The 21,958-nt window shown below is 46.5% G+C and overlaps 2 protein-coding genes across 8 annotated transcripts in view; one reads left to right on the top strand and one right to left on the bottom strand.

The window, feature by feature from the left end:
- Positions 1-12,196, bottom strand: part of LOC144174384 (FHF complex subunit HOOK-interacting protein 1B-like) — a 30,499-nt gene extending 18,303 nt beyond the window's left edge. For 2 of the 5 annotated variants that reach the window (XM_077703059.1, XM_077703062.1), the window contains exons 1-6: positions 12,036-12,195; positions 11,453-11,597; positions 6,811-7,066; positions 5,567-5,778; positions 3,402-3,488; positions 2,181-2,331 (exon numbers count right to left, since the gene is read on the bottom strand). In XM_077703059.1, the coding sequence (XP_077559185.1) occupies positions 2,181-2,331; positions 3,402-3,488; positions 5,567-5,778; positions 6,811-7,066; positions 11,453-11,580 (834 nt within the window). In that variant the 5' untranslated portion in view covers positions 11,581-11,597; positions 12,036-12,195. Of the gene's footprint in view, positions 1-2,180; positions 2,332-3,401; positions 3,489-5,566; positions 5,779-6,810; positions 7,067-11,452; positions 11,598-12,035 lie in introns of all 5 variants that reach the window. The other 3 variants (XM_077703063.1, XM_077703064.1, XM_077703060.1) reach the window with 2 other exon arrangements.
- Positions 12,197-12,273: 77 nt separating this feature from the next.
- The window catches only part of Posh (SH3 domain containing ring finger posh), a 28,870-nt gene continuing 19,185 nt past the window's right edge, over positions 12,274-21,958 (top strand). For 2 of the 3 annotated variants that reach the window (XR_013323462.1, XM_077703057.1), the window contains exons 1-6: positions 12,275-12,676; positions 13,288-13,475; positions 17,011-17,348; positions 17,428-17,647; positions 19,811-19,906; positions 20,459-20,499. Coding sequence is in view for 2 of the 3 variants with exons in the window: in XM_077703057.1 (XP_077559183.1) it covers positions 13,311-13,475; positions 17,011-17,348; positions 17,428-17,647; positions 19,811-19,906; positions 20,459-20,499 (860 nt within the window). In the remaining variant the exon portion in view is untranslated. Of the gene's footprint in view, positions 12,677-13,287; positions 13,476-17,010; positions 17,349-17,427; positions 17,648-19,810; positions 19,907-20,458; positions 20,500-21,958 lie in introns of all 3 variants that reach the window. The other variant, XM_077703058.1, reaches the window with a different exon arrangement.

The following is a 21,958-nucleotide window of genomic DNA, read 5'->3' as shown; positions in this document are numbered from 1 at the left end:
TCGGAAGCCGGCTTCCGATGATTTCAAATCTCCCGCAAAATCTAAAACCCGCGTTCCACAGACAACTATCGCCAACTGGTGTGTTCATTGGCAACTTCTCTTTCAGTTTTGGTTTCGTTTGTTTATGTGTTGCGTGTGGTACCGGTGTAGTAAGAGAAATTTCAACCGAAGGTACAGGGGATTAGAAGGAAAATGGCATCAGGTTCGCGCCGCGCTCCGCACAGTCGGACTATTGTAGCAAGCACTTCGGCAGCTCCTGCTGTCAATTTTTCTGATTCCAGCAGCAGTAATGGGTCAAGCAAAGATGTGGGATATTCAGATTTCAGTTTGGACGACGAAGCTCCAGTTCAGGTGCCTCGCACCACCAAGCGCTGGCAGGTAATTCCGTTGTGACTCCACGCTGTATTTATAAACAAAACGTGCTTCTTATCTGACGATGCGGTTTTACTTTTGTGTTTAGGGTCTTGACAACGTACGGCCAAGATATTTTGCCAAATGCACTGCGCCGTATCGCGCTATCACCTTCAAGATAACCTGGCGCTCGTGTCAGATTAGCGCTGCAGGGCGATGCGCGATGCTTCTCGAGAGTGCTGGATTTTTTTTCTTGTTTTTTACCACCGAACTGATAAGGATTTTGTGCAAGAACACAAAAGAGTATGCTTGGATGCACATTTTACAGAGACTCACTCACCCTTCAGTGCCTTCGCGGCGTGGCACAGCCGTCAGTTCCGTTAGGTTGACGGGCCCTCAAAAATCCAAAACTAGGTGTACACTGTTGATTTATATATTGAATCATAGTCAAGGAACGCAGGAACAATTTGTAAATCTTAAAAGTTCTTAAATAATTTTTAGTCTCGGTAAAATTGCCAATTTGTGTTTTTCGTATACTTTTCTTGGGGGCTTTTTTCTGATTACTTGACGAATAAACTAAGTAAATGTACCTTTTAACAAAACTGCTGCTTTGTGTTTGGAAGAGCAATCTATGAGCTACAATTTCATGCATAGCAAGCCTAAGTGTGTCCAGTAGCTCAAGAGAAAAAAAAAAAAAAGTTTTGTGGAAGCACTTAAAATCGGCCGTTTTTCCGCCGTAACGAAAGAGTTAAACAACACCGGCCGATTGGCGTAAGCGACGTTGTCTTGCATGATTCTGTTAGTCGAGTATACCCCATGTTTCACGAAACAATTGCTTTCTACCGTAACAAAAACAAGCCAGGAGCAAATACAGTCAAAAACAAAGAAACGGCGAACAACGGCCCGCGCGAAGCACCATCTGGAAGGACCGACGGTAAGCAGGGCTACAGAGCCTAATGACGCAGTGGAAGCTTGTTAGCATACCCGCCCTCATGACATCATGGCAGAAGTCACGAAAACACACAATTTGCGGGAGAATGAAAATTTTAACTAAATTGATTAATTTCTCAGTAAATACGGCATCTTTTGCATCCGGACTAGCACTGGGACACTAGAAAACACGAAATCTTTCGAACAAAACAAACTTGTATTTTGTCTGCACAGCCCCTTTAAATGACTGGACAGACAGGTCATTTACAAAGGGTATAGAGAAACTTTACTTTCTTTCGTATGCATGTGGTTGCCTTGGTTTTCCGCTTGCGTCTTCATGCTTACGTTGGGCATGCGGCTTTCAATAAGAGCTGCGAAACATTGTGGATGTCGGTGCACTTTTGTCTTCAACATCTTTCTCTATCAAGCTGTGCACTGCATGTTTGCTCCAAATACAAATTTTAATAAGCTGGACTTAACAAAAAACAATGGGGAAGTGGGCTCTGAACAGTCAGAAGCATGCTCATAAAAACCGAGATAAGTATGAGCAGAATTTATTTTCTTCACATGTGTGAGAAACTAAAAATGTGCCGCAATAAGCAGGGGTAAAAAATATAAAAGAAAGACGCAAGGCTGCTGAGATGTGTTTAGAGACAGAGATTCCCCAATTATTTTTAATAGGGCAGCCTAGACACTAGCACATCAACTTATACCTTAACCCAAGATGCAGCAAATGAATTAAAACAGTAGAAAGTGCACTCAAGCTGCTATCAACAGCTCTCCCCCAAGAATTCACAATATATACAGGCCCACATTTGACTACTCCGTTGCCTGCAGGGCTGAGCCACCCGCAGTAGTCAGCAGTGCATGGTTCAGTGTGAGATCCCAGCTGGACTCACCGGGCAGAAGTTTGAGTTCTCTGCGATGTAGAGACCAATGCTTTCGTTCTTCCTGGACAGAGCCATGCAGAGCAGCAGCGCATCTCGAGCTTGCTGGCCAATGGCCCCTTCCCGGTGGACAAACGGAATCAGCAACGAGAAGATGAGGAACCTGCAACACATGCCCGGCCGTCAGTCCCCTCCTTTCCTACGAGACTCACGCCACCTACTTATCCACTAGCTCTGGCCCTAGAAAGCTGTTTGTCCACTGTCAATATTCACTAGCTTGCACAGCCCATCAACGAATTAAAAACCTTCCTGTTAGACACACTGTATGCCTGGATTGGATGTGTTGACCTTTGTCCTTGCATATCCTCGACATATTGAGAAAGAAAGACCCTTAAAGTAAAAACACTATAAAGATGTATATGTAACCTGGATGTGCGCACAATACAAGAGAATACTTGAGGGCGTAAAAAAAGAAAACATTTGTACATTCCTCTAAAGCATCGTTGTTGCCTGGCCTCCCTCACTTCGAAGCATGAGGAGGCAAGAAGGGCATCTAATACTAAGCGCAGGCTGCCAGTTAACTATGCAGGAATAACAGCAGGAACGGCAAGGATCACTAACACTACAAAAACAAAAACCAGACGAGATTCGTACAGTGTGAATTGTGTGTGCCAAATCCAAATTGAGAAATAAGTCCTAAAATAGTGTTGAAGGAAATAAAAGCACGCAGAACTTGAAGCACTTACAAAAACAGTAAAGGTCTTTCAATGTGCAAAGCAGAGATATTTAACAAGAATTCACATTGTCTTCCAGTTCACTGAAAACTGCAGTAAACACTGATATGCAATAAGCTTCAGTGTTTGATTAGCATAAAAAACCAGCCGCACGTCTCAGTACAAAAGTGCGACAGGGCGAGCCTTCAAGAGGACAAAAGACCTGCACAAAGCAGTCCAGAAATCCATCTTATCAGCGAAAATTGAGAAACAGCAAAGAACAAAGCAGAACTCTCCAGCCAAGCAAACAAATCCCATTCATTTAGATAGCAAAGGACAAAACTGGTATCAATTGCCAAGGCCTGCCAAATTAACCAAGACAGCCAACGAAATACCAACAAGGACAGCAACCCTGCATTCTCAGGAACAATGGACTGAGGAAGCGAGCGAAGCAACAACACCTGCGCAGAACACGACACCGGCAACATCACAGAACTGCACCTCTGCTGAGAAGCCTTACCCCCCAACAGGAGTTCCCGAGAGCATCGCTGTAGGAAGGTTGTCGAAACACTCGCCGGCCGTGCAAAAGTGGTATCGCAGAGTCGAGCTAGCTCGTTGGAAAACCATGAAAAGAATAAGCATGTGCATGGGGAAAAAAATAAATAAACAGGTATCTTGGCCATATTATTGGCAACGGTTTTTTATGACAGGGCAGTGCCGGCACTGGAGATTCGGTGAGAAACCAGACGTGAAAATAAACCCCATAAATAAAATGCAGAAGGAAAAAAGAACTGCTTGTTTGAGCTCACTGGAGCTTGCTTTTTAAATTGTACAGATACTAATGGAGCTGGATGGGACAAGCTCTAAGAGCAAAAAAAAAAAAAAAAAAAAAAAAAAGGCAGTGGAATAAAAATTTTTGGCTGTGTTGACAGACATCAAAATGTCGTGCAGTCATTGGGTAATAAGTGTTTCAGTGATAACACTATACTTCGAAAAGCATCCTATGAGCTGAGCAGGAATGTGAGTTCTTTCAAAAAGGCTGGTTAGTACTGCATGTACTGAAGTCACTACATAGACAGAGGGGCCAATGCACTCCCAGTGACGGTTAGTTGCTTCTACGCTTTACCATGCTGTTTGTCGCTGGTGTTCCGATTCCGATAACACTTGGCACACTATCAGGAACTACGTGCGCTAGAAGCATATTTGGCTTTTTCACGAATTAATCTAACCTCCAGCATTCAAGCACGCTGATAAATCAAATTCTTCACAAAATGCAGACCAAGCTTTAGCATCCCACGATGTATATATAGGTTGTATGAACTGGTGTGGCACGCATGCGGGCAACCATGCATGCGTGTCACCGTGATTTTGCCCAAGCATCTGTGTTGTTAAGACAACGCCACACTGGTTACGTCGGGCTCCACGAGATGGCACTAGTTGTCTGTGCTGGCGCCCGTCAAAGCACAGCGCATGACAACACGAGCTGTTCGATGTTCCAAACTCTGCCCCACCAAACACGAAGTAATGCCTCAATGCGAAATACTGTTACGTGCAGCCCCCCAGGATTTACTTATCGCCACACACAATTGAAATCGTCGCACGGCTAGGTAGAGTGGTAAGAACTCCGGAGCCTACGAATGCGCGCAACGGCATCGTGATGGACCAGGTCGCATGGGTATGCAAGTGAAAGCCGATTGCCACACGAGGTCTGTCACCTGTTCAAGGACAACAATAGAAATATTCCCGCAGAAAATTTTTCTGCGTGGGATCCAAACTTAAGTGATTTGTTCAAAGGTTGCTTGCGATTCGCCAGCATTTGTGCCTGCTGGGCAGCGTGAACATGGTGCGGCTTGGGAGACGGCCTTGCATGCACTAGCTGCAATGCTACCATCATATCTAAATAGGCGTATGTGTGAAACATTTCTTGAAAGCCATTATTTGGTTTTTATACTCAATCATGCATCACAGGGTACTTGTGGTGACATCCACGGTCACAGGCAACTGCGGCATCGGCCTCTTGTGCACTGTGTCACTTTTGTTCGCAGCCGCAGTTTCATTCTCTGGGGATGCGAAGTGCTTGAAGGCAAGTAGAACACAACCACACAACGTCAGTGCAATCAATAATAGATCTGTTGACGCTACCGCCAAGAACCGAACTGAAACGTGGCAGACGATGCATGCTGGTGTTTCTTTTTCTTTTTTTTTTCTTTCTGAGAGACGCGTGTTCAAAGTGCATGCACAGGCACAGCGGTCACGGTCGTGGTGGTTTCTAGTGTTACCAAGTAAAGAAATCGCCAGCTAAACTTTTCAGTGAATACCATCTATACTTTGTGCGCTCAACATCCTTACTCACAGCTCAGCACTTTGCCATGTCGTTAATGTTTATAAGCTGTAAGCTCTCGCAACAACCGTGCTCTTCGAATATGCCGGCACATTGGCAATAACCAAGTGCCACAACGCGTCCCCACAGAAAGAACCCTTCAATAGCATGGCTTCCTCTCTTGGTGATGAATGGAGGCTAAGTAGGCATGTGTCCCAAAGGAGATTGTATCTGGCACCACTTTCGGCTGCCCACAGAGTGGTGAGCACCATCGCATACACCACTCGCAACATGCTTGCAGGTAACTAGATCCCCGTGCCCATCAGCACCGATGCCTCTGCAACGCCCCCCTTTCCCTCCCTGACCTGGCGGGCCCCTGGTTGGAGCTGGCGCTGAAGAAGACCTCGAGCAGGTCCGGGTGCTGGGAGAGGCTGACGCACAGGGTGTTGAGGAGCACCACCAGCCGCTTCTCCACCTCCAGGGGCGCACAGTCGGCGCACGAGGACAGCAGGTGCAGCAGGGGCCGCAGGAAGGGCTGCTGCAGCAGCAGCTCGTGCTGCGAGTGGCTCACCAGCACCTGGCGGCAACAAGGGGGCAGGGGAATCACCCTCAGCCCTTGCCTTTGTCTTTGGTCGCTTTGTAGTCTTTACCATATTTATATTCCACAAGCCAAGCTACTATTCCCCTTTCAGGAGTACTGACACCGAAATTGAGCTTCCCAGTTTTTTGCTCCTACGTGTCTTTGCTAGCTCATAAACTAGAACGCAATTACTATAACCAGCCAGGCAGCCGCTGAAAATAAATTACAGTGCCATTAATGTCACCAGGTTTGGTTTCAGCTGTTGCGAGCCCAGAAGCAGGTGCGGGAGGTTCTACAGCCTTTTGCCTGTCATTTCTTTCTGTCAAAGCACAACGCTAGCTTTGTCGATGGCTTCAAAAGCATCCAGGGCCAGTTTCCAGGACCCCGTATAGCCCGCTTCTCCTCAGCTAAATTAAAGATTAGTCCTGCTGCATTCAGCAGGTCTGAAACTGCCCAGAAGTAGAGGTGGTAAAGGTAAAGCACCACTAAAAGGTTGACTTTGTGTTGTCATTTTTCATGTGCACAGGCCTGTCAATTTCGCTTTTGACTACTGTGCATGCCATGCATGTCACTAAGAGGAAAGGGGCAGTCCACTCAGAGTTTGACCAGCTGAAAGCTTCTGTCGCACCCCCCTATCCATGTGGCCGCCAGCCTGCTTAGCGTCACAGAGAAACTCAGTCTGCTGTACCTAGCCCCTCGAAACTGTGGCAATAAATATAGATTTAAGAGTGGCTCCAAGCAATTTTTGGTGCCCATAACTGCAGGAATGAACAAGGGCATCTTCATGAAGCACATTATATCAGTACTTTGGTGTCAGTACTCTCTTAAACCCAACCTGTCCGATGCACTAGAGACACCCCGTGTGGTTTGTGACAGCAGCAATCATCACCACACTGCATCAAGTACGAAAAAAAAAAAAAAAAATTGGGCAACACACATGCGCACAGGAAGTACCACAAGGCAAAAAATTTTACCCAGCCAGCACATGCCATTGGTGTGCCCAGGGGCCGCTACGAATGAACGTCGCACCTCGTATATCCTCAGCTGCTCCAGCTTGACGTTGGAGAGGAACTCGCCGGTGTACAGGGACCACTGGAAGAGCCGGTCCAGCACCCCTTCCATGAGCATGTAGTCCAGAATGGGCCCCACCGAGGACGGGGACATCCCGCCGTTTGGCACGTTTGCCTCTGAGCTTGTGGCCTCGTCAATGAGGAAGTTGACCATCTGGTCCAGGTGGTTGAGCACGCCCGTGATGTCGTCCGACGTGGGCTTCCCGGCACCGCTGCTGCACACACGGGGATCAAGACAGAAACACGCTCCCTAGTGCCCCGAGGGGTGCCAACCAAGCTGCTTACACTGCTCAACCAGCACACATTGGCTAATGCTAACAATGCACAAATATGGTGCTGACATCAGTGCTGTGTATGTCTATTCCTGATCACTACTTGTCCTTTAGCGCCAAAACTACTGGTATTAGAAGGGTAGTGTGAGCTCAGTTTTAACTAGCCCTCGCTAGGTTTGTGACACATTTGCAGTATTTAGTGTCCTTCACACACAAAACAAGGTCAATGGGAAATACATTTGTTTCCTGCTGTTTGCACTTTTCTGTTACTGTAAAAATTCATGGAGCACTGAATGCCAAAACTTCAAAACTTAGACACTCAAAACTTCTAATACCAAAGTAGACTTAAGGGTCAGGACTCCTGAACTTGCAAACACAGACAAAATTTCAGCAAAATTGTCGTCAAAACATGCAGTTCTGTCTCCCTGCTTTCTCTCTCTCTCTCTCTCTTGTGCTTTCTCTCTCTCTTTCTCTCGCGGAAAAAGAACAAAAAGCCGACCTCATCAGTTACGTCCTCCTAATCTGTTCGTAACATATTTTTGTCTCTCGCTGCACATCAGGGGGTGAAATCTTGCAGATACCTCTCAGCTGTGACAATCACATGCATGTCAGAGCCAAGCTTCACCCACATGCCATGCAGGAAGGAAGGGAGGCAGGGCCAGCTGCAGAATGTTGTCCCACATCTGCCAAGCAATGAGACACTCTGTCTGGCTGGGCTGCAGAACAACAGGCACTTTGACAGGCAGCAGCAGCAAAAGGAGAATAAGCTACGGGCCTCTGAATTCTTCCGAACAATGCAGCTACGCAAAACTGGACGTACTACAAACACGCATTGGCGAAGGCATTTCTGCTGCCTTTTACAGGAGGCAGGTGCGTGCATGTGCATGAACGTCCATCAGAAATGAATGCAAATGTGAGATTGCTTATCAACAGGAGAGGAAGGCACAAATGAGGAGAATGATACGCACGAAGCTTCATCTTTGTTGCTCATATGATACGCTAAAATACCACCACAATGGTTGGTGCCATGAGGAACTAGGACTCCCCATCCTTCACCCTACAACATTGCTGTACTGACTCGGCATTTGCAAGCATGAAGTCAGGCAAGCCACAAATGCAGAAGTGTACGCCCACATGAGCATGCAAGTCATAGATCCCTGATAAGCAGGCCCACAATGCCACCGTTACCAAAACCTAAACTTTTACAACCCCAAAGAAAATGGCGCACATAACACATTAACGAAGCCTGCAGATCATTCATGAATCACTCAGAGCCAACTAACTGAAGAAAGAACCAGCTAAATGCCATTTTCTTAAGACTGTCTTTAGTTTTCTTAATTTTCCTCGTGCACAGATTACAGTAGGCTTCCCACGCAAATTCTAAACTGCATGTCCAGGGCAAGAATTCCACAATGAAACTTTTCTTCATTCTAAGTATTTTATATTCCCCTCACGGCATCGAGATAGTAATGTCAAGCTAAAGCCCTCTTGGTATAAAAGCAATGCAGCCTTCTTCACTGCATCACTTTCTCACATTTGGAGCCTGCTTTACTGACCCTATTTTGGCAGAGCTTACCAGCAATGCAGCAAACTGTTTTACCATGTTGTGCGCATGACCAGTTCTTTTTGGAGACGATAGTCTTCTATGGGCTACTTAAACGCAAAAATATCAGTCTGTCTCTCATTCAGCCTTTCAGCCAAAAGTTGAAACAGTTTGTCAAGAAGAAGCTTTTATAGACAAAACTGTTCCAAACTACAAACAAGTCAGCATGTTCCTGCTGTTTAGCACAGAGGGAACCTCAGGCACATTTGAGGCAAATGAAGACAAAATACAAGTTGGGTTTATTAGAAAGACTGCTTAGTCCCGATAACAATGATACCAATATCATCGCAATCTTCGAACAAATAACGGATATATAAAAGAAAACGTGCGAAGCAGTCGTGGCCCCCTAGCCAATTTCCCGCAACTTTTCTATGACGTCACGGAACCTTGTTTGTGCGACTGGCGGCTGCCTAACTGACCTGTCGCGACGACACATGACTGGACGTCTGTAATGGGGCCTCTAGTTCCATTTGATTGCATCGCTTGAATGCTAACGTGCAGTTAATGCACTGAAAATTATGTTTCATTGTTGGCCCATATGACGTCATTCTTGCTCATAACACGTCACTGTGACGCAAAATTTGAAAGTTTTTAAATACTTCTTGCTTTTTTTTCGTTAAAAAAACATCTTTTGTGGCTGTAACAGAGCTGAGTGAGATACTGAATCCTAGTTCTTTCAAATTAAATGAAGTTGTATTTTCTCTTCATGGCTCCTTTAACCAGTAGCCCCCGCATCCTTTTAGTGATGATATACATTGGGTTCATTTTTGCCAATTGAAAAAACATGTTAAAAAAGTAAAATGCCGCACAAAGTATGGAGCTCGTGCAAGATAAAAAAAGAACAGAGCTTCAGCTCATGCTGTTACAGGCAGAACAAAAAACGAAAGACAAAGATGCGCACTGTCCCATGAGAAGCCACGAAAGCAGTACAAATGCGGGAAAATTGAATTGCATTGAACAAAGCTCCGTTCAGTTCATCACAAGAAGAGCATGACAGGTGGTAGCAGAGAGCAGAGAACAGGCAGAGAATGGGTTACGTGGAAGAGACGGCAGAGAGAGAGAGAGAGAATAAACTTACGAATATCGTCTTTCAAAAAAATTTGCAATGAAGCAAGCAGATACACTGCCACTTTTTCGTTGTTGTTTTTCAATCTTTAAATAAGACTTCTTTTGCAAACAATTGAACAAGCTTAACAAGTTATCTACTGGACTATTCTCATTTAATGACAATTGCTGGTAAATATAGAGTATATGTAGAAAATGTACAGAATTTTTACAAATTGCAAATCTGCATTTCAACAGATGCAACCGACACTTCATAGAAGTAATATAGTGGGAAAAAAGTTTGCACTAATTCCTCCAAGCTGCTTAGTGCTAGCATATAGATGGAATTTCTATACCATTAGAGCCCTTCATTCAGAATGCAATGGGCAACAGCTAACGTGCTTGTAGGCATGACAGCATGCCACAAGGGTAACTCTGGTTTTGTGATAGGACAACTGGTTATTCTTTTGAATTAACCCAAATAACACAATCCTAGGAAACCAGCCCATTTTGAAGGTACAATCTCGGCTTACAGCTGCCAAAACGTGACACATAACAAAAGTAACGAAAAAATAGGACGAAAAAAGCTCCCGTTACAGTTATCAAAAGACCAGCCAGGTGATCTAGTTGTTAAACTTGCTATATTACACTCACTTATAAAGCAAAAGCCCATAATGTTTCCTGAAAAATTATCTCACAAATAGCTGGGTGGACTTCACATGTAAGTCTGTTGTTGCCAGGAGTTTGAATGCTGAGAAAAAATACTCCAGTCAGTCAGGCAGGCCCGTCCTATTTTCTGCTACTGTGGTGCAGTTATTAAAACAACAGGTGCAAATTCTGGAACGCAGCAGAGCACAACTTCACTACTTCGGTTCGGCGAGTGATTTTTTTCAATCACGTCACTAATTGCACAATACCTAGTCGTACATTTCACAGCTACACCACTGCTTCCTTACGACATACTAGAACATGATTTTGTTAAGCTGCAATCATGCATCAGAGCAGCTTTACAATGGTTATTCTTTCGCTATTAACCGGGCTGTTTTGAACACCAGAAGACACCTTAGCAATATTTTAACTCTACCTGGCACATTTTTGACATAATGAGAGTGCTGAAGCTGAATATCACTAATAATACCCAGACTGCAATCAAACGATTTAATACGCAAGGTTCGGTTATTCACAAGGGGAAGCTTTGTTCGGTAGACTTTGTTAATGGATTGACGTGCTTAAGCACAACGCAAGCTTATTCCCCTCCTACAGATCAATCGTTATCATAATGTTGAAACTCACACATAAACCAACACAAAAATGTCACGCTTATGGCTCTGTAACCTCGAATAGACGTTATTCACGAAATAATTTCACTGTATGAGGGGACGCTTCATTCACGGCAGTTGCACGCTAGAATTTCAGATGACCAACTATAACATTCGGAGTAATTCTGATTCGGCCGAAGTAGCGGACGGAAAAACGCTGTGGCGTTTGTGAATGTCGCACAAGGACGAGCGACGGCCTCATTGAAGAGCTGTCAACACCTGCGGAAGATAGCAAGGGTTCCCACTCGCCTAAGAGCGCGGCACAAAATACGTCAGTACTTACAACATAGCGGAAAGTGCAAGCAGCGATTTTCACACAACTGCACGAGGATTTTCATAGAAATTCCACAGGGCACGACATACCTCGATTTTTCGATGACTTCCAGTGCGCGGAGCCAGTGCATCCTAAAGGCTTCGAGCACGGTCTCGGGCTCCACATTTCGAAGGATGGGTGGCCTGCTTCGACGCAGGCTAGCTCGCAACCAGCTCATCACGGCACTTCACGTCGCTGCGGCGGCACAAAAACGCGCATTCAGAACCACCAGTTTAGTCTGAAAGCACGGGCACGCTCGTTTTCAATGAATGGACTCGCAAAAAACGCCCTTGTGCGGCCAATTTCTGACGGAATAACTGGAAAGCTCACTTCATAGAAGCCAATGAGAAGAAATAAACGTTTACGTCGTTTACAGCTGCGCATGCATCACCCCTGAGACTGCACCTAGCAGCAGTGTCGGAAAGCCTTTGGATACTGTCACAGACGCGTGGTTACAATAAACAGCCTCTACCGTCAGTATTTTCACTTTGTGAGTACAGTTGAGAATGATTCAAAGCGAAAATTCAGCTTTTACGGCTCGCTTTCCAAGTGAAGCCGTGCCTGAACAACCACCTGAAAGCCAGACCTCGACACACAAGTCCATATTTGAGAGGAATAACGGTGAAAGCTTACACGCAGACGGCACGGTTGAAGCGCACTACTTAGCTGAGTATCGCTACATGGTGCACACGTCTGAAGCGACATTCGGCAAAATAGACGCGAAATAAAAGCACCACACAAAAAGTTCAATGAATTCGGTAACCGACACCCATCACGACGAGTCGTACGCCATGATACCAGAAGCCGGAAATAATCTACCCTCGCCACCCGCCACCCCCGCGCGCAGCGGGACATCACATCCGCTCTGATATTTGTCATTCACTTGACTCAAAATCGCTATGTTGCGGTAATCCGGCGTCGCTGGCTACGACGAGTGATAGCTTCGCGCGTTTTTCGTTGCCTACGCGCTAAAAACTGTCGTTTGCAGCATCCGCTGCGTTGCTGCGGAGTCGCGGGGTGTCGGCGAGTCCGTAATGTGGGCAGAGGCGGCCTCCGGCTGGTCGGAGTGATCGCTGCCTACAACGGCATTATTTCCGCCGTGTACACTGAACCAAGAGCTGCGAGATTGTACTGCAGCAGCAGTGCTACGTGCTCGTCAGTGATGCCGCCTCTACGTATCGTCGAATGTGCTCCGCTGCGTCGATCGCAGTTTGTGAAATAAGGGATGGAGATACCAGCGGCTCTGCGGTCGGGGAGCGCGATCATGTTTGAAGGTGGGTGGCCAGTTTACAGAATTGATCGCACTGTTCATGTTTCGTTGTCAAAGTAGCGGGTCGCCTTACTGGTGTCGGACGATGCGCTGATCCGTGTAATAGTAGTTGGCTGCATTATTTTTGTTACCTTTATTGATCGCACCTGCGGCGCCGATAGGCCTACCTGTAGTCTGTAGCTGAAAGTTTTGCTGTACCAGCCATTATTTGTCACTTTTTGCGAATTTAACGCATTAAAAGAGACGAAATGTCGCGCCGCTTTCGTTTCGGCTGGCATTTGCTCGACAGCAGCACGGAACGGCTGCACGATCGCGCACATTTCGCGAAGAATGCGACCAATTATGCAAATATAGGGTCGCTTGTGAATGATCCGGAAGCTGTCACTTCCGTCGTGACAACGCGCGGGCAATGCGTGCGGCTCTTTAAAACGGGTGCGCGGGGTTTCGTTTACGGAGGCCTGCACGCGATAAATCCCGCAAAGACGCCTTTGCGAAGGTGGTCAAACGGAACGTGCATTGTTTTTGTTTCTTTTTTGTCTCGGAACTGCTGTTTGAGAAAACTCGGGGATTCTTCTTTTGTCGCGATGAGATATGCGTCTGGCTGTTCTATTGTAGGCTCGGTGTGGTGAAGCGTCGGAATGGATGAAGCGTTCCTGACGGACCTCCTCGAGTGCTCCGTGTGTCTCGAGCAGCTCGACAGCACGAGCAAGGTTCTCCCTTGTCAGCACACCTTTTGCAGGCGCTGCCTGGACGAGATAGTGCACTCTCACAAGGAGCTTCGCTGCCCAGAATGCCGGATTCTGGTAAGAGTCTGCGGCTGGCTGCTCGGCCGATCTGCCGAACCAGCCTGCTTGCTGTTTTGTGCACGCGTCCTGCATAAAGACCAGTTGCACTCCACGAAGGCATAGAACAGCCTAGTGAAAATTCTTGGAGAGCTTTAATGGCAGTCAACAATGTGAGCTACTGAATAAAGCAGTTTGCCTTATCACCTCATACTGAAAATTGCATGTCTATCGTTTGTTAAAATGTATGTTATATTTTTTCTTAAGTTTTGCCAAACAGCCTGTGTACCTGGGCTCAAATTTTGTGCAACTTGTTTCTGATTTAGAAAAGTTTAGAAATTCTGGGGGATTTGTGTGCCGAAGCTACACTTGAGCTATGAGGCGTACCATAGTGGAAGGCTCCGGATTAGGTTGGACCACTTGGAAACTTCTAATGTGTGCCGAAAATTCAACATACAAACGTTTCTGTTTTTCGCTTCCACCACAAAAATGTCTCGGGTTTAAATGAGACCAAGTGTGGTCACAACACTTAGTTTCTGGTTCACCTTTGGAATGTACCCGCTCCAAGCACGAGTAACCGTGTGCATTTCTTTAATGCGTGAGGGCTCTTCACACACAATGTTGTTTGCCATCAAAGCACTTAGGAAACGAACACCGAAATCAGGTTGCCGAGCTTTGGGGGAGGAGGAGGAGGAATAAACATTTATTCAACAGTAAGAGTTCGTTGTGGGAGGCCTCCTTAGTCCAGGAAGCCTTGGCTGTACGGCGGGCCCTGTCCACCAGTCGTTGCTGGTCTTGAGGGCGTGAGCTGGTCAGCTGGTCCTCCCACTGCTCCAGTGTTGGGTTTGGTAGGGGGGTTAATGATGGTGATTGTCAACACTCCCAGCGCGGTATAAGTCTCAAGGAAGAGCACCAACAATCGCACAAAAAGCCCAATTTTGTATTCCCAGGCTTGTAATGCTATATTTATGCATAATCATTCTCAGACTACTCCCTCTCGATATCTGTCTGTTCATTTGGTGCACTTCGTAAGTGTACATGGGCCATATCGGATATCTAATACTAGGCCCTTTATATTGTAACCAGCTCCTTTAAAGGAGCACTAACACTAAAGTTTGGTCTCTAAAAACTGATGTGGTTCACTCCATGAAGATGTCTTCGTGCAGTTATGGTTGTCAAACACTACTTGGAACCAATTTTTAATTGATGTTATTACTGAAGTTTTGAGAGGCTAGGAAACAGTGGATCAGCTGCTCTGTGATGTCAAACAGGTTAAGGGAAGTGTGTGACATAAAATCTTCCAGCCAGTCAAACTGCCTTTCGCTCTCAGTGACGTGTATTGGTTAGGAATGAAACTGACAAATTATCTATGGCGGAAACAACACAACAAAGTCAACATGTGTCTTTTGTCGCCCGTACACCCACCCAATTTTTTGTCAATATCACGGGAGCGTCGACTGTTCGGTTGATTAGTGCTGTATGACAGAGTGACACTGCAAATACGAGAGTTGCCACATGCGCACTAAGCACTGGCTGCGACGGCCATCTTCTGCTAGGCTCTTCCTGTAGCCGAGTGCAGCCCCGAATCGTTTCCTTCGCTTATCACGCTTCTTTGCATAGTCACCGTCTTTGCTCACGAGGAAACCCATTGTGCCTACCGTTTATAAATCGCTAAAAAACGCACGTTTCAAGATTTGCTCGTGGAATGCTAAGGCAGCGGCCATTAGTCACTTTTATTTGCCCTCTTTGCACCGTTAGCAGGCAGTGTGATAAGTGAAGGAAAAAATTGGTGCGGCGTTCAGAACAGCCTAGCAGACGACGGCGCTGGGGCCAGTGCTTAGTGCACATGCAGCAACTCTCGCTGAGTTTGCCATGTCGTTCCATTATACGGTGCTCCGTTATACGGCATGGATCTGTAATCCGTAATACGGCACGGTGATATTGGGCAGGTGTACATCCACCACCCCCACTGGCTCTGGGCAGGTTCCGACCTGCCGGATGCAGTTGGGCTTTGCTAGAGGAGGAAGGGGGGTACAGAGAGGTTGTGAAAGGTTACTTTAAATGCTTTTGAAGCCAACGGCAGGCATGGTGTCTTGCTTGAAAGGCCAACAGTGTGACGTGCAATAAGCTGTAAATGCACCCCCCCCCCTCCCCCCTTCCCGCTTCTGCTCCTAGACTCCTAGTGGCCAAAACTGAAGCTGATGCCGTGAATGGCACTGAAATTGACACTGTATTATGGTTTACGAAATAGGAGGGACTCATTCAAATAAAATAAACGCTAGTTTTGGGTCAGTACTCATTTAATAAAGCACTGTAGGGTCTCAAAAGCGAACATGCATGGAGGTGTATGTGCAGAGATGAACCACTGGAAGGGATGAAGGTATGCCTACACACTGTCTGGCAATTCCCACTTTCTGCATCATTACTTAATTATCTGCAGCTTGTTTTTGTAGTTTCCTTATTTATAGTTTATTTTTAATGCTGAAAAAAAAAAAGAATACAAGCTCCTTTTCTGGCCTCGTTACAAACTGTTGCAATGACATTGGCACTGTCTCAGGGTGTTTTTTGACGGCCCCTCAGTCTTCAAAAAATTAATGCTTGGTATAAGTATGGTGAACGCTGGGTTCTTGTTTGTTCTGGTAGATATGCTCTTGTGGTTCATCAAACTCTGCCCTGTGAACTCACCCAGTGTGGTACCACAGACGATTTCAGTAAACAGGCAAGGAGGTTCGTGTAATGGCAGCAGCACTTTTATTGCATTTTGTCATTTAAAAAATGCTTGGAAAAGAATGTAGTGTCAGAATGTTTAGCACCAGCTTCAGCATCCTTTTAGGCACTGTCCCAAGAAGTAGTGCCACTGAAGTGTGGCTGTTAATGTAGTGTCTGCTCAAAATTGGGTGTTATTTCTTTGGGATCAAGGGGGGGGGGGGGTAAGGCAAGAAAATTAATTTTTTCGGGGGGGCAAGGCAACATTTGTGCAGCTCTCACTATTGTTCATGCAAACGTGTAAAAATTAAGTTTGTAAAAGTTGTTTTTGGTTATTATACAATCGAGGAGGCTGTGTGAATTGTCTTTAAAAGTGTCTGTGCACCATGTTTGTTGTAAGCTGTGCCTTCACGGGAACTTTGACTGTCATTCTTCTGCATGGAAAACTCAGTGCAAGCATGCAGTGGCATTCGTTGCTTATGCAAAGGGCTGCAACTGGAATATTATACACAGGTGACTGTGGGATTTTTTTGTTTCACTGTCTTTGTAATACCATGTTACGGTGGGGTGATAGTAGATGGGACGCTGTGCTGCTGAGCACGAGGACGCGGGTTCCATTCTCGGCCGCGCCAGCCGTTTTTCTGATAAATGTGAAAAGCAAAAACGCGTGTGTGTACGACATTTCGGCACACGTTAAACATCCTTAGGTGGTCAGAATTAATCCGGAGCCCTCCACTACGGCGTGCCTCATCACCTGCATTGCGTCGGCGCGTTAAACCCTACAATCAATCGGTACTAGATGGGAGAAAGAGAGAAAGCGATCAGCCCCCTGTCCGCCACCTCGCCCCAGGTGGAGTGCTCGGTGGACGAGCTGCCGCTGAACATCCTGCTGGTGCGCCTCTTGGAGGGCATCAAGAACAACCCGCGGCTGGGTGGCGGCGGGGGCAGCCGCTCGACGGCGCTGCTGGGGGGCTCGTCCCTCATCGGCCACCACCACCATGCCGCACGGCCCCTGCTGGCCACCAGCCAGTCCTCCTCAGCAGGTGGTCCCCCCCGGGTGCCGGGGGACGGCACGGCACCGGCCACGGGCCGGGTGGGTGAAGGGGGCGTGCGCACCCTGGTCAAGCAGCTGGTGCCACAGATGCCCTGCGCCAAGGCCCTCTACTCGTACGACGCCAAGGACCCCGGGTGAGTAGTAGTGCACGGCGGTCTGTCAGCTGGCGGTGCTGTCAGGATGCCACAGCTGCTCCCCGTGGTTCCCTGGCAGGGACCTGGCGTTCCGCAAGGGGGACGTGATCGTGCTGCGCAAGCGGGTGGACCAGAACTGGTTCCACGGGGAGCTGGGCGGCAAGCAGGGCTTTGTGCCGGCCAGCTACGTCCAGGTGGTGGTGCCCCTGCCCTCGCACGTGCCCCAGTGCAAGGCCCTCTACGACTTCCGCATGGCGGGTGCCGACAACGACGAGAAGGACTGCCTCTCCTTCCTCAAGGTGGGCATTGCCTGGCAAAGGTGACACCTTAAACGGGGGTCGTGGGCGAGTGCTCCACTCAGCTTGCTCACTTAAATTGTCTTCACCACGCGACGCCAAAGGGGTGCTGGGAAATGTGCACGAGGCTAATGACACCGAGGCATACTAGATATCAGTGGTGTTCCATGGAGGAAATTTTCCCTCTTTCGGGGAATTTACGGATGTAATTTTGGCCAAAAGGAAAAAGGGAATCTTTATTAGATGGAGGGAATTTTAAGAGTCGTAGAATGAAAAGGAAAAATAATGTAAGTATGCCAAGCCTCGCATCATTTATTACTTTCTTTTTAAGTTCTCTTAACACTTTGTCGGATTTATGTTCAAATATCCAAAGTCGTGTTCGTGCAAGCCAAAAGCATCCAAGACCACTTCCAATCCGGTTCATGAAGCAAGAGGGAGAATAAAGAAAAGAGTATTCAATGAGAAAGAACTAGTAAAGCGTGAAGCGGCGGAGGCTGAAGTGCTGAAGCCTGTTCGCATGTATTCCTGTGCAATGTACAAAAGAGTATTTCGGGTGCGCCTTAGTCCGCGTGCTGTCAACAAGAGATGGTGCCAGCAGTCCCGGGCTAAACTAAACTTGCCTCAATTACTCAACAGTGTCGCGTTGTTCTTCATACAGGAAGTTTGAACTTGGAACTTCAGAATACAAAATAACCATGCTGTTCGGTACGAAACTAGGGTTAGGGTTGCCACCTTTCCCCGAAAAAAAAACTGGCCCTTTGGGGGGGGGGGGCATGGTACATAAAATGTTTTAAAAAAAGACGCCGTGTTTTTGATGTTTTTGATGCCATGTTTTGAAAAGACGCCATGTTTGACATGCAGTGCCATTTACTGTAGCGTTTTCTTAGAGATAAATCAACGTAACGTTTGTACTGCAAGTGATTGAGAGCTTGGTTATCGCTCTGTATGTGCTTCACTGAAAAGTAACTGCAATTGCTGATCGCGGTGGCAGCATTTCATTGTTTTGTTCCTCCCTTAGGTCCCACTCCATCTCAGGCAGCGCGCTCGCCCACGTATTTTCTCTGCTCGTGTGTCTTTGCGCAGCTTGTCGACCCATATTTATCGTCTTAGTTGTTCAATTGACGCATATAAAACGCCATAACGGACATAATCACGGCACGAGGGCCAAAAACTGGCCAATGAGGGCCGGTTTTAAGTATGGACTGGCAACCGGCCCACTGTTTAAAAAACCGGTCGGGCCGGTCCAAAACCAAGCAGGTGGCAACTCTGTACAAAACAAGAAATGGATAGTCGTGCTGCGGAGTGGTAGGTGTTGTAAAGTTTATTGCCCACTGAAACTCTGATTCTCGGAACGGCATCTGCGCCTGAAAGGATACGTAAAGTACACATAACTGGCGCTGGCTAACGCCCAACACCGAACAGGAATCCACGTAGAGGTCTATCAGCTGCAAAAAGAGAATGCGGGGAAATTTGCAGGGAATTGTTAAGAAACCTGCGGGAAAAATTGCTAAAGATAGCGAATTTCTGAATCTAGAAATGGGAATTTTCCTACCAAGTTAGGAACATCACTGTAAGATATTGCTTTGACACCATCTTTTTCCTCCTTGCCTCTGTCTCTCTCTGGGGTCATGAATACACCAAGATCAGTGGCAATTATTGAGCAATAAATCTTGATTTATATAATTCAAGCCAATTTTGAATAATTAATTTTCAGGGGGTCTTGACATATATGTCACTGAAAATCACTAAGACTGGACTGCAGTTTGTGCTGTGCACAAATTTCGCATGAGGGAGTATTGTAATTGTCAGATAATTTTTTTTTATTCTGGTTTTAGATTATTTCGCAAGATAATGTTGCTATACAACGTAGAGTGAAACACGGCGCAGATTTTTTCAGCGTGGAACTGTTTTTTTCCATGTCCTTTCGTTTCAAAAGAGAAATGGGTGCCTAAATTTTTCCTCTTTGTCAACAATTGTATGGTTTTGGCGTAGAAGCTTTAATTGTTGTAGAAGGTACGCTTAGCTTACCAGCATCATTTTTTAAGGGTAATGGTCACTAATTAATTTCTTGGGCTGCCATGCTTACTGTCTCAAGTGGTAAATCCTTTTTTGTGCGTGCATGTGTGTATGTGTGTGTAATTTAAATGTTTTTGATTTGCATTTCAGGGAGACGTGATAACGGTTATCCGAAGGGTGGATGAAAATTGGGCCGAGGGGAAGCTGGGTGAAAGAATTGGAATCTTCCCAATATCGTTCGTCGAGGTGAGCGGTTGCGAATTTTCATGCTGTCCATTTTACCTGCGCGGTAAAAAGCTTTGTGGTATGCTGGTACTTTGAAGCACTGTTGATATGCTGAATATAATAGCTTATTTATTAGTTCGTAAGCATAAGAAACATTTTTACATTTGGTAGTAGAAGCGGTAAGCATCGGTGCAGCTGCCAACATTAGCAAGAGATGACCGTAACAATCAGCCCTGCCAAGTTCACATTACTGCAACGGGTACCATTGGCCTGCAGCCAGAGTTTTAACAAATTGGCCAGTTTGTCTTTGATCTTGTTTTTGTGTCGGGTTTTCCTCTACTTTCCAAATTATGTGTGTAGTGCTGACCTCGCATTAAGTATGGACGAGCAACCTCTTTTTATGTGCAGCAGGTAATGCAGTTTCCTGTAACCTTGGTGGTAGGTGCTCGAGGTGCACGGGGTTTTTTGTGGTTTTTTGCCTGTGGGAAATGCTGCATCTGTGTCTGTGAGATCCCCATAAGCTCTTTTTTTTTTGTGCATTGTACTAATGGCTTTTTTTTTTTTTTTCTGCAGATGAATGCTGCCGGAAAAGCACTAATGAAGCTTTCAAATAAGTGAGTCTCTGCCTTCTGAACTGTCGTGTATACATGAAAGATGCAAATCCTTGATTGATTCTGTGTTTTGAATTTGCACAGCCAGTCTGGAACGGCTATCAAAATTCTCATACAAACAGGGGGGGGGGCATGGTTCGTGGTGCAATAATAGGTTGCACTACGACGAAGCAATGTAGTAAATGATGAACTACACATGTTGTGCACATATAAGACAAGCCTTGCTTATTAAAGGGGCCATGCAGACGAAATAAGAGTTCTTTTTTATTAGAAAGATTTCGTTATTTCTAGTGATCCCAGTGCTTGTCCGGAAGCAAACAATGCTTTATTCACTGAGAACTCAAGTTCAAATATTGATTCTCCTGCCAAATCGTGTTTTCATGACGTCCGCAATGACATCACAAGAACAGGTCTTCAAGCTGCTGCAGAGCCTTCTTTACCGTTGGTCAACCTAGACGGCGCCATTACACAGCGGCGAGCCGTTTTCTGCTTTGGTTTTGTTTTTGACCGTATTTGTACCTGGCTTGTTTTTGTTAAGGTAGAAAATACAGTTAAACCTCTATGTAATGAACTTCAGTGTAACGAAAATCTCGATGTAACGAACCATGGAATTTTTTGTAACGTCAAGCATGTGCGCATCATGTATTTTCACCCTCTGTGTAACGAAGTCCCGTTTGCCGAAATTTCAATGTAACGAAGTTTCATGGAGAACTAGGCACGAAATTTTAGTTGTAGAAGTAGATTTTGGGAGACGCAACCGCCGAAATGGGGTCTCAATAAAACGCGAGCGGCGACACGGGCTGCACAGTGCCGCGGATGCAGTGAGCCACGGAGTCCGTGAGTGAGCTCTTTGCCTAGTAACTGCGTGGCACGCATACAAGGCTGGCGCACTGTTTCTGTTTCTCTCGGAGCTTAATCATCTACGTGGGCATCAGCTTGAACTGCATGGAGCATTATCTCCCCTCAAAAATGCGCCCCGCGAGCCACAGGCACGCTGACGCAGCTGTGAAGAACCCTTGCGCGATGCAGGTAGCTCCAGCAACCGCTTCTAACCGCTCGCTGAAAGGCAACTTGGGAGGCAAACGAGAGGGGCATGTGCGAAAAAAAGTGGATAACGTGGGCGAAATTTTCACTGCAAAACGTCTGACGTGCCGCATACGAAAGCGGCCATCAAATGTCTTTCGCGGTGGTAAGCCTAATCATCTCTGGCGCGGCCGCCGCCGCATGCTGCCGCTTTGCCCTTCGTTCGAGTTCGCTCATGCTTGTTGGATTCTATTGTTCCAGCAAGCATTTGTGAATCTTTACGAGCCTTGCGCGCATTTTTTTTCATGCCCGCGTCCGCGATTGGGTGCCGGCAGCGGCTTCAGCCTCGACCAGAAAGCGACTTGCGTTGCACACGGCAGTGTGAGGACCCTGACCAGTTTCACCAATGGGGAGGCACGCACCCTATGGCGGGAGCTTC

Source organism: Haemaphysalis longicornis, unplaced genomic scaffold, assembly GCF_048455015.1.
Source record: "Haemaphysalis longicornis isolate Haplotype H1 unplaced genomic scaffold, Haemaphysalis longicornis Haplotype H1 scaffold_3, whole genome shotgun sequence".
Classification (NCBI taxonomy): domain Eukaryota; kingdom Metazoa; phylum Arthropoda; class Arachnida; order Ixodida; family Ixodidae; genus Haemaphysalis; species Haemaphysalis longicornis.
The sequence above is the reverse complement of the archived record's forward strand: the minus strand, read 5'-3'. Positions and strand labels throughout refer to the sequence as shown.